A 12,835-nucleotide genomic window follows, 5' to 3' on the forward strand; every position below is an offset into this window, starting at 1 on the left:
GGGCAACACGGACTTTCAACTCCCTCCAAATATTTTCTATGGGGTTGAGATCTGGAGACTGGCTAGGCCACTCCAGGACCTTGAAATGCTTCTTACGAAGCCACTCCTTCGTTGCCCGGGCGGTGTGTTTGGGATCATTGTCATGCTGAAAGACCCAGCCACGTTTCATCTTCAATGCCCTTGCTGATGGAAGGAGGTTTTCACTCAAAATCTCACGATACATGGCCCCATTCATTCTTTCCTTTACACGGATCAGTCGTCCTGGTCCCTTTGCAGAAAAACAGCCCCAAAGCATGATGTTTCCACCCCCATGCTTCACAGTAGGTATGGTGTTCTTTGGATGCAACTCAGCATTCTTTGTCCTCCAAACACGACGAGTTGAGTTTTTACCAAAACGTTCTATTTTGGTTTCATCTGACCATATGACATTCTCCCAATCCTCTTCTGGATCATCCAAATGCACTCTAGCAAACTTCAGACGGGCCTGGACATGTACTGGCTTAAGCAGGGGGACACGTCTTGCACTGCAGGATTTGAGTCCCTGGCGGCGTAGTGTGTTACTGATGGTAGGCTTTGTTACTTTGGTCCCAGCTCTCTGCAGGTCATTCACTAGGTCCCCCCGTGTGGTTCTGGGATTTTTGCTCACCGTTCTTGTGATCATTTTGACCCCACAGGGTGAGATCTTGCGTGGAGCCACAGATCGAGGGAGATTATCAGTGGTCTTGTATGTCTTCCATTTCCTAATAATTGCCACCACAGTTGATTTCTTCAAACCAAGCTGCTTACCTATTGCAGATTCAGTCTTCCCAGCCTGGTGCAGGTCTACAATTTTGTTTCTGGTGTCCTTTGACAGCTCTTTGGTCTTGGCCATAGTGGAGTTTGGAGTGTGACTGTTTGAGGTTGTGGACAGGTGTCTTTTATACTGATAACAAGTTCAAACAGGTGCCATTAATACAGGTAGCGAGTGGAGGACAGAGGAGCCTCTTAAAGAAGAAGTTACAGGTCTGTGAGAGCCAGAAATCTTGCTTGTTTGTAGGTGACCAAATACTTAATTTCCACCATAATTTGCAAATAAATTCATATAAAAATCCTACAATGTGATTTTCTGGATTTATTTTTCTAAATTTGTCTGTCATAGTTGACGTGTACCTATGATGAAAATTACAGGCCTCTCTCATCTTTTTAAGTGGGAGAACTTGCACAATTGGTGGCTGACTAAATACTTTTTTCCCCCACTGTATAAAATGACATAAGCTCACCTTCCTGATCTCAGTCACATATACCCTGCCCCAGCACAGCACAGTCATAGTCAATAACATAACATCAAGACACACATTTTACAGAATTAGCTCAAATGATTTTTTTGGGGGGTTCCAAATTATTGTCAATTCAGAGGCTCCAATATAAACAGACGATCAGCAATCTCAAAACAGTAACATCCTTTCCAAGAAGAGTTTTGAAGGGAATTAGAAGACCACCGAATGTCCAGAGATGGAGAATGGCAACAACAAATACAACCAAATGACAAATCAAAGGCTGGAAATAAATATCTGTGGTCAGGGGGGGGGTTGGACGACTGTTGTGATAAAAACAGAAAGAGACAGAAAGAGAGAACGTGAATGTGACTGTGGCTGGAGTGTCACTGGATGGCATGTTGGTCTGAGTGGCTTTTGCAAGATAACAATAGACTTAGCTTAGAGGTTGAAGTGGTCCGGTGCTGAGAACAGACACCTAGCCTATACAGTAGTTATATAGGATGAGCCATGACTAGAATACAATATATACTCATGAAGTGGTCCTCTGTAGCTCAGCTGGTAGAGCACGGTGCTTGTAACGCCAAGGGTAGTGGGTTCGATCCCCGGGACCACCCATAAACAAACAAAAACGTATGCACACATGACTGTAAGTCGCTTTGGATAAAAGCGTCTGCTAAATGGCATATTATTATTATTATTATTAAGTGGGCCGGTGCTGAGAACAGACACCTAGCCTATACAGCTCGAGCACTGGTACCTCCACCGACTCTAAAATACCAACCTTGATAGGATAATATTAAAAGTGAGAACTGGAACACTTCAACTATTACTTTAGCTTGAATTTGGCTCCTGGCCAAATTCAAACCTGCACGGAACACATTGATCAAGTCACATGAAGCACATTAAATAATTTTGCACCTGTACTTGACTCATGTCTATATGCGTGACTCTGAAAAGCCATGCGGTCAAAGCAGTTGAGCTAAGAAAGCTTTAAGAAATATCTTAACTCTACGCACATAATGCAACGCCCCTAAATCTTTACTTTACACTGTAGTGTAAACCTTAGTGTAAACTTTACACAGGTGTGTTCTGTCTGTCCTCACCCAGTCCTACCACAGGGAGAAGGGAGGGAGGGAGGGAGATGAAAGAGGCACTGACCTCCGGTCTTAAAGAAGCCAGGGGGGCCCTGTGGTATCTAGTGTGTCCCAGGATGGCTCCCCTGTTCTGGGCGGGACCCTGAGGCAGACCCCCCTGGTCATGGCTCTGGCCCTGGGTCTCCACGGCTCGCTCCTGTCCTAGACGCCACTCCAGCTCATCCCTCGCACCAGACTGTGACTGGGGGGGGGTGGGGGTCAGGGGGGGTGACAGGTGAGGGAAGTGTGTGGGGGTGTGGGGATAGATGGGATGGGGGTGGGGATAGATGGGATGGGGGTGGGGATAGATGGGATGGGGGTGGGGACAGAGGGGATGGAGGTGGGGACAGAGGGGAGGAGGGGAGTGCATGAAGCGGATTGGTGGGTGAACGGAACAAGCAGACGAATGACAACAAACAAACGTGGAGGAATATAAAAAAAAGAAAAAAAAGAAAAAACATAAAAAATGGGTAAAGAAGACAAAGCCAAGGGGGAAAAAATCTACTAAAAACTAAAACAGAACAGACGGGTTAGAGAACTAAAAACAGAACAGACGGGTTAGAGAACTAAAAACTAAAAGAGAACAGACGGGTTAGAGAACTAAAAACTAAAAGAGAACAGAAGGGTTAGAGAACTAAAAACAGAACAGACGGGTTAGAGAACTAAAAACTAAAAGAGAACAGACGGGTTAGAGAACTAAAAACAGAACAGACGGGTTAGAGAACTAAAAACTAAAAGAGAACAGAAGGGTTAGAGAACTAAAAACTAAAAGAGAACAGAAGGGTTAGAGAACTAAAAACAGAACAGACGGGTTAGAGAACTAAAAACAGAACAGACGGGTTAGAGAACTAAAAACTAAAAGAGAACAGACGGGTTAGAGAACTAAAAACTAAAAGAGAACAGACGGGTTAGAGAACTAAAAACAGAACAGACGGGTTAGAGAACTAAAAACTAAAACAGAACAGACGGGTTAGAGAACTAAAAACAGAACAGACGGGTTAGAGAACTAAAAACTAAAAGAGAACAGACGGGTTAGAGAACTAAAAACAGAACAGACGGGTTAGAGAACTAAAAACTAAAACAGAACAGACGGGTTAGAGAACTAAAAACTAAAAGAGAACAGACGGGTTAGAGAACTAAAAACAGAACAGACGGGTTAGAGAACTAAAAACTAAAAGAGAACAGACGGGTTAGAGAACTAAAAACAGGACAGACGGGTTAGAGAACTAAAAACTAAAAGAGAACAGAAGGGTTAGAGAACTAAAAACAGGACAGACGGGTTAGAGAACTAAAAACAGAACAGACGGGTTAGAGAACTAAAAACTAAAAGAGAACAGAAGGGTTAGAGAACTAAAAACAGAACAGACGGGTTAGAGAACTAAAAACTAAAAGAGAACAGAAGGGTTAGAGAACTAAAAACAGGACAGACGGGTTAGAGAACTAAAAACTAAAAGAGAACAGAAGGGTTAGAGAACTAAAAACAGAACAGACGGGTTAGAGAACTAAAAACTAAAAGAGAACAGATGGGTTAGAGAACTAAAAACTAAAAGAGAACAGACGGGTTAGAGAACTAAAAACAGAACAGACGGGTTAGAGAACTAAAAACTAAAAGAGAACAGATGGGTTAGAGAACTAAAAACTAAAAGAGAACAGAAGGGTTAGAGAACTAAAAACAGGACAGACGGGTTAGAGAACTAAAAACAGAACAGACGGGTTAGAGAACTAAAAACTAAAAGAGAACAGAAGGGTTAGAGAACTAAAAACAGAACAGACGGGTTAGAGAACTAAAAACTAAAAGAGAACAGAAGGGTTAGAGAACTAAAAACAGGACAGACGGGTTAGAGAACTAAAAACTAAAAGAGAACAGAAGGGTTAGAGAACTAAAAACAGAACAGACGGGTTAGAGAACTAAAAACTAAAAGAGAACAGAAGGGTTAGAGAACTAAAAACAGGACAGACGGGTTAGAGAACTAAAAACTAAAAGAGAACAGAAGGGTTAGAGAACTAAAAACAGAACAGACGGGTTAGAGAACTAAAAACTAAAAGAGAACAGAAGGGTTAGAGAACTAAAAACAGAACAGACGGGTTAGAGAACTAAAAACTAAAAGAGAACAGATGGGTTAGAGAACTAAAAACTAAAAGAGAACAGACGGGTTAGAGAACTAAAAACTAAAATAGAACAGACGGGTTAGAGAACTAAAAACTAAAACAGAACAGACGGGTTAGAGAACTAAAAACTAAAAGAGAACAGACGGGTTAGAGAACTAAAAACAGAACAGACGGGTTAGAGAACTAAAAACAGAACAGACGGGTTAGAGAACTAAAAACTAAAAGAGAACAGACGGGTTAGAGAACTAAAAACAGAACAGACGGGTTAGAGAACTAAAAACTAAAAGAGAACAGACGGGTTAGAGAACTAAAAACTAAAAGAGAACAGACGGGTTAGAGAACTAAAAACTAAAAGAGAACAGACGGGTTAGAGAACTAAAAACAGAACAGAAGGGTTAGAGAACTAAAAACAGAACAGACGGGTTAGAGAACTAAAAATAGAACAGACGGGTTAGAGAACTAAAAACTAAAACAGAACAGACGGGTTAGAGAACTAAAAACTAAAAGAGAACAGACGGGTTAGAGAACTAAAAACTAAAACAGCAGGAAACAACTAATGGAACATAACGGACGGAATGGAACAGAGTTAGAGAACAAAGAAAAGTGCAAAGAGAAAGACCAACTTAAAGACCACGGCGTACGAGAGAGACGAGAAGAGGACTAGAATGAGGATGAACAACATGATTGGCTGAAACATCTGAAGGATGGAGGGAACACAAAGAGGAGGAGAAAAAAAAGAGGGATGGGGGGAAAAAAAGAATGCAAAAACACTGGTTATGAAGCGCATGCAATGAGGGATACATGAGTCCAAACCAACTGCTGATAGATAGAATAGATACCACGGCAAACTGTTAGCTTCAGCTAACTCACCACATGCTAAACGCATGCCAGCAGCCATGCAGTAGAAGCGGTAGGAAAAGGTAACGTAGCTTAGATCTTAACTCTACACACGTGTAATGCTTTTTTTCTCTTAAAAATTAGTGGACTTTTGTTATAATTTAATTGTTTTATTCAAGGCATATTGCTTCGTTCCCATGCTTCTATTCAGTTGGTCTCAGGTGACTCTGGGGTATCGGGTTAAATATCCACAGCCATTGGAGGCTCGGGAGTCCCGCCTTAACGCACATTTTCGCTGATCGGACTGTCTGTCAATTTGTGGCGGAACAATACATCACAGGCGCACAGGCCGCATAGTGCTGCAAAGTTGAGATTCTTCTGCAGCGATAGGAAGCAGTCCCGTCATTCTACGACAAACACACATCAATTTATATCTCATTTAATAAAAATAAAAAAACTTGAACACAATTTGAAGATGTGAAACACTTTATATTAGATGAAAAGTTCAGATCGTGACGAATCATTAGAGTCGCTAGCGAACTCTGTGGTGTGTTCACAGGGGGAGAGAGTCAACAATGAATGACAACAGTGAAGGATTTTCCTGACCACTAGTTACAGTGCATTCGGAAAGTATTCAGACCCGTTGACTTTTTCCACATTTTGTTACTTTACAGCCTTATTCTAAAATTGATTAAATAGAACATGTTCCTAATCAATCTACACACAATAATGACAAAGCAAATTTTTGCAATTTATTACAAATAAAAAACAGAAATACCTTATTTACATAAGTACTCAGACCCTTTGCTATGAGACTCGAAATTGAACTCTGATGCATCCTGTTTCCATTGATCATCCCTGAGATGTTTCTACAACTTGATTGGAGTCCACCTGTGGCAAATTCAATTGATTGGACGTGATTTGGAAAGGCACACACATGTCTATATAAGGTCCCACAGTTGACAGTGCATGTCAGAGCAAAAACCAAGCCATGAGGTCGACGGAATTGTCCTTAGAGCTCAGAGACATGATTGTCTCAAGGCACATATCTGGGGAAGGGTACCAACAATTTTTTGCAGCATTGAAGGTCCCCAAGAACACAGTAGCCTCCATCATTCTTAAATGGAAGTTTGGAACCACCAAGTACTCTTCCTAGAGCTGGCCGCCTGGCCAAACAATCGGGGAAGAAGGGCCTTGGTCAGGGAGGTGACCAAGAACCCGATGGTCACTCTGACAGAGCTCCAGAGTTCCTCTGTGGAGATGGGAGAACCTTCCAGAAGGACAACCATCTCTGCAGCACTCCACCAATCAGGCCTTTATGGTAGAGTGGCCAGACGGAACCCACTCCTCAGTAAAAGGCACATGACAGCCCACATGGAGTTTGCCAAAAGGCACCTAAAGACTCTCAGACCATGAGAAACAAGATTCTCTGATCTGATGAAACCAAGATTTAACTCTTTGGCCTGAATGCCAAGCTTCACATCTGGAGGAAACCAGGCACCGCTCATCACCTGGCCAACACCATCCCTACGGTGAAGCATGATGGTGGCAGCATCATGCTGTGGGGATGTTTTTCAGTGGCAGGGACTGGGAGACTAGTCAGCATCGAGGTAAAGATGAACAGAGCAAAGTACAGAGAGATCCTTGATGAAAACCTGCTCCAGAGCGCTCAGGACCTCAGAAGGTTCACCTTCCAACAGGACAACGACCCTAAGCACACAGCCAAGACAACGCAGGAGTGGCTTCGGGACAAGTCTCTGAATGTCCTTGAGTGGCCCAGCCAGAGCCCAGACTTGAACCCGATCTAACATATCTGGAGAGACCTGAAAATAGCTGTGCAGCGACGCTCCCCATCCAACCTGACAGAGCTTGAGAGGATCTGCAGAGAAGAATGGGAGAAATTCCCCAAATACAGGTGTGCCAAGCTTGTAGCGTCATACCCAAGAAGACTCGAGGCTGTAATCATTGCCAAAGGTGCTTCAACAAAGTACTGAGTAAATAGTCTGAATACTTATGTAAATGTATATCCGTTTTTTTTTATTTTTTATATACATTTGCAAACATTTCTAAAAACCTGTTTTTGCTTTGTCATTACGGGGTATTGTGTGTAGATTGATGAGGGGGGGGAAACAATTTAATCAATTTTAGAATAAGGCTGTAAAGTAATAACATTTTGAAAAAGTCAAGGGGTCTGAATACTTTCCGAATGCTCTGTATATATAAACATGATTACAGTAATAAGGCCAGCTGAAATCTTATAGTGTGTCAATTATAAAGCTGATTGTGAGTTTTGTAGATGATCAACAACAACAAAATCCAAGCCCTATTCCCCCATTGTTCATGAATAGGTTGTTCATAGCGTATGACGTTTGAAAATGAAATCTACGATGTACTGTTTGTCATAGTATTTCCTATATCATAGATAAATAACAAATACAAAACAAAAAGCAGAACATCTGAGCTTTCTAACGCTATAAGGTATTAATAGGTACTGTTCATGGCCCTCTCATGGAGATATGTTTTATACAGCCATCCACTTAACATTAACGTTCAACAGGTTTTAACTTTATTTAACGTTTTTATCATTCAACTTTTTGATTTTAACTTTATTTCCTTTATTTCAGAAATGTGGACAGACCACAGCTTTCATGCTTGAGAGAGTGTTTTGTTGTTGCGGCTGTTTATTTAGTTGTTTGCAGTAGCTGTTGGTTGAGTTACAATATATCTCACACCCAGCCAAGGGGTCCTATAGGCAGAGTACAGAGGGTAAAGCAGATCATATGAGCCATGAGCCACTATCGCTAATCTACTGTCAAATGAGAATCTATATTCTTAATTGAGAACTTCTTCATTGAACAATCTGCTTAACAGAGGTTCAAAAGAAGACATCCTGCAATACTGCAGTCAGCAGAGGCCGGTGGGGGTTGTTGTTGTTGTTGTGAAAACCACATAGTATGTTTACGTGTTGACTCATTTCATCAGTGGAGGCAGGGTTTGACAGTGGCTTGTTTCTTCTGAAGGCGACTCGGCACTCTGATCTATAAATGGATTGGTTGATTGGTTAAGTCATTGGTTGATTGATCAATTCTGCAAAAAGCCGTCTGGAAGAAACACCTTCGAACCACCGTTTGTCCCCACTGAGTTTGAAGCAGGCATCTGCATGTTGGTTCAGGTCAGGGCGATGGATGAAGTCGTCAGGGTGCTATTTTTGGGTGCAGGTTGCAGGTGCGTATGGGTATGTGGATGCAGCAGCGGTAACGAGTGTGAGAGATGGGGGTGGGGACTAGGGAGGATGGGGGTGGGGACTAGGGAGGATGGGGGTGGGGACTAGGGAGGATGGGTGTGGGGACTAGGGAGGATGGGGGTGGTGGCTGCGTGGCTGAGCTGGGTGGCTTGAGGTGGGGCAGTGGCTGCTGTGGCCCCTGGGAACCTCTGCAGGTAGCTTAGTGGGTAAGAGCGTTGTGCCAGTAACCGAAAGTTCGCTGGTTCTAATCCCTGAGCCGACTAGGTGAAAAATCTGTCGATGTGCCCTTGAGCAAGGCACTTAACCCTAATTGCTCATGTAAATCGCTCTGGATAAGAGCGTCTGCTAAATGACTAAAATGTAAATGTACACCTCTTGTTTCTCAATCCATCGATCAAGATGTTCACAATTTTTGTTTTAGCCCAGCACTAAAACAACTGATTCAGTTGGTTCATTGAATCCGGTGTGGTAGTGCTGGGATAGAGAACAGATGAGCACCCACTGGCGTTCCCCAGGAATGTTCAGTGTTGAGTCTGAACATAGGGGTCCATAGACGTTGTTTGTTTATGCCTCATGACGTGTGTTGAACTTGAGACCAGTGTGAAACAGACTTTAAATTAAAAACTTGACTTGTGTTCTGAGTGGACCAGTCCTTTAATAAAGCTGTCCAGACCTGGGGCTATCTCCCAAATGGCACCCTATGGGCCCTGGTGAAACGTAGTGCACTGCATAGGGACTAGGGTGCCATTTCAGGCCTGGCACCCCTATGGGCCCTGGTGAAACGTAGTGCACTGCATAGGGACTAGGGTGCCATTTCAGGCCTGGCACCCCTATGGGCCCTGGTGAAACGTAGTGCACTGCATAGGGACTAGGGTGCCATTTCAGACCTGGCTAGCTGTGATGAATGGTTCTGTGTATTTGCCGCGCTACGCTGCATTAGCATCACATTTAGAGGCTGGGAATGGCTCTACTACGACTGCTCACTGGGATGAGTTCAAAATCCAGTAGTAATGGACTGTACCATTTACACAGACTCCCCTTTGGGGTTTTATACCGTTTAAATCCAGTAGCAATGGACTCTACCATTTACACAGACTCCCCTTGGGGTTTTATACTGTTTAAATCAAGTAGTAATGGAGTCTACCATTTACACAGACTCCCCTTGGGGTTTATACTGTTTAAATCCAGTAGCAATGGACTGTACCATTTACACAGACTCCCCTTGGGGTTTTATACCGTTTAAATCCAGTAGCAATGGACTCTACCATTTATACAGACTCCCCTTGGGGTTTTATACTGTTTAAATCCAGTAGCAACGGACTGTACCATTTACACAGACTCCCCTTGGGGTTTTATACTGTTTAAATCCAGTAGTAATGGACTCTACCATTTACACAGACTCCCCTTTGGGGTTTTATACTGTTTAAATCCAGTAGCAACGGACTCTACCATTTACACAGACTCCCCTTGGGGTTTTATACTGTTTAAATCCAGTAGCAATGGACTGTACCATTTACACAGACTCCCCTTGGGGTTTTATACTGTTTAAATCCAGTAGTAATGGACTGTACCATTTACACAGACTCCCCTTTGGGGTTTTATACTGTTTAAATCCAGTAGCAACGGACTCTACCATTTACACAGACTCCCTTTATGGGTTTTGTAATTCTCCTGTCTGTGACTCTGTCTGCGTTCCCAAGTGGCACCCTAGTCACTTTTAAAGTACTTTTATAGTGCATTACACAAAAGTAGTGTTCTAGGGAATAGGGTACCATTTGGGACTGACCCCTGGACTGTCTATATCCCCTTGGCTAAACGTTACTTTGCAGATTAACCCTATTCCTCACTGCTGTTTAAAGTCACATTGCGCTCTCTGACAAGACATTTTCATTACTTCAACCTTTCTTTGTATTGCTCTTTTGATCCTCCGGTATCATAATGCCTCAGAAGGAATACGGGTGAGCATGTTTTATGTCTAATAGTTATTCATGCTTCGCAAAATAACCCCCTTTTTTATGTCCCGGTTAATGAACAAATATCAACTACGTTTTATTACTGTAATGTTTTCCATAATAACGTCTAACTGACTTATTAATAAGTCTTATTGATACTTATTGATACTTGAGCCAATAAGGAAGCAGCCAGGGGGTTGACGTCCAGATGTAGCAGGGAGACAGTACAAACGTGTATAGGGGCGTGGTCTGCAACCCAGGTGGCACCTTATTCCTTATTTAGTGCATTACTTTAGACCAGGGCCTATAGGGCTCTGAACTGGTGCAAGCTGGAAATACTTGCTCCAAACCGAGTCAGATAAAGGACAGCAGTCAAATGCTCCTTATATGAGACAAGGGCTTAAGCCAAGTAAAGCAAGCCATAAGGATCTGGTCAAAAGTAGTCACTACATAGTGAATAGTGTGCCGTTTCGGCCGTACCCCTGGATAGAGACAGATACAGGTCAGAGGTCACAGGAGTGTCCCGTCCTGTCTTCCTTACCTGGAAGTCTGTAACCAGGTCGCGTCCCAGGGTGCTGATGGGCGAGTCTCGGGACATGGAGGTGACCCCTGACAGGAAGCTGCTGGACTCGGTAAGGTTGGGCATGGGCGACAGGTCGTCCCCCCGATCCCGGTCCCCTCCCCTCTCCCTCAGCCCGTCTCCCAGGTGATCCACCTTGTCCATGAAGATATGGAGCTCTGTCCTGAAGGCCTTCATACGGGTGTTGATAGTGTCCAGGACCTGGGAGTCTTGTAGGGACTCGGGGAGGGTGGTGGTGTCCCCCCTGTCCTCTCCACTTCCCTCCCCTCTGTGTCCTCTGAACCCCTCTATGCAGAGACTGTCCCCTCCTGTTACTACAATCTTTCCCTCGTAGATCAGACTGTCCGTGTCGGTAATGAGACGGTCTACAGTCTTCCCAAGACGCTCTGCTTCTCGTTTGACGTTCATGAACATCTCGCGTTCTTCTCGTCTGAGGTTGGCTAGTTCCGTGGCGTCTGAGGGCTTGTGACTTCCGAACCCCGATGTCGTGGTCGTCTTCTCAAACAGGTCCTCCGAGTCGCTCTCGCCGCCGACAGGCCCCTCCCTCTTGGGGTGTAGGAGGAGGAGCCTCCCGGTCTCTTCCTCCTCGGCGGTGTCGCGGCGGCCGGTGTCGCTGTCTGCATCGCTGTCCCGTGGGGAGCCGGTGCGGAGGCCCAGGTGTTGGGCCAGGTCACAGCGCTGAACGTTGGACATCAGGACTCTGTTCTCATACTGCAGCTTCATTACCTGGACGGGTGAGGAGACAAGACACCATTATGTTAGCTTCAGGAACGTCTTAAGATAAAACGTCTTTATTAAGATAACAACCGGATACAATGCACAGAGCATTATGGGTACTGTAGTGCGTCATACACCGAGCATTATGGGTATTGTAGTACTACATACACAGAGCATTATGGGTACTGTAGTACTACATACACAGAGCATTATGGGTACTGTAGTACATCATACACAGAGCATTATGGGTACTGTAGTACATCATACACAGAGCATTATGGGTACTGTAGTACATCATACACAGAGCATTATGGGTACTGTAGTACATCATACACAGAGCATTATGGGTACTGTAGTACATCATACACAGAGCATTATCGGTACTGTAGTACATCATACACAGAGCATTATGGGTACTGTAGTACATCATGCTACACACCTTCCCGCTGAGCTCGTTGATCTGCATCCTGGCTGCTTTCAGCTCCTCCATCATCACCACACCGCTCCCGTTACCCCCGCTGCCACCGTTACTCCCATTACCGGTCTTCATCAGCATCACTCCGACCTCAACCTCCTCGTCTCTCGGGCCGAACTTGAAGCGGTTCAGTTCGGAGGTCAGCTGTTTGTTGTGGTCCTCGATCTCTGAGATGGACCGCCGGAGAAGTTCTGCCTCTTCCTCTACAAACTGTAGGTGGCGCCGCAGCTCCCCGGCGGACTCCAGAGCGTCTCCGCCATACGGGGAGGAGGGCATGCTGCCGAAGGGCTCCCGGCCGAAACAGTCCCTCTCGTACTGGCAGCGGATGTCCTCGTTCTCAGCCCTCAGGCCTCGGTTCTCCACCTGATAATAATGATAATAATGTTATGTTTTATTTATGAAATGATTTTCATGCTGTACAAAGTTAAAAATGAAGACAAAGTTTGTGTCCGAAATGGCCTCCTATTCGCTATGTAGTGCACTACTTTAGACCAGAGCCCCCTGGGTCTAAAGTAGTGCTTAGGACTCTGGT

General features: G+C 44.3%; 1 protein-coding gene across 1 annotated transcript in view; it reads right to left on the reverse strand.

Moving 5' to 3' along the window:
• Window positions 1-12,835, reverse strand: part of LOC121534513 (microtubule cross-linking factor 1-like) — a 179,070-nt gene that overhangs the window by 66,575 nt on the left and 99,660 nt on the right. Inside the window, exons 5-7 of the mRNA XM_045206049.1 lie at window positions 12,268-12,666; window positions 11,073-11,837; window positions 2,415-2,591 (exon numbers count right to left, since the gene is read on the reverse strand). Of these exons, the coding sequence (XP_045061984.1) occupies window positions 2,415-2,591; window positions 11,073-11,837; window positions 12,268-12,666 (1,341 nt within the window). The remainder of the gene's footprint in view (window positions 1-2,414; window positions 2,592-11,072; window positions 11,838-12,267; window positions 12,667-12,835) is intronic.

This window comes from Coregonus clupeaformis, chromosome 21, assembly GCF_020615455.1.
Source record: "Coregonus clupeaformis isolate EN_2021a chromosome 21, ASM2061545v1, whole genome shotgun sequence".
In the NCBI taxonomy this organism is placed as follows: Eukaryota; Metazoa; Chordata; class Actinopteri; order Salmoniformes; family Salmonidae; genus Coregonus; species Coregonus clupeaformis.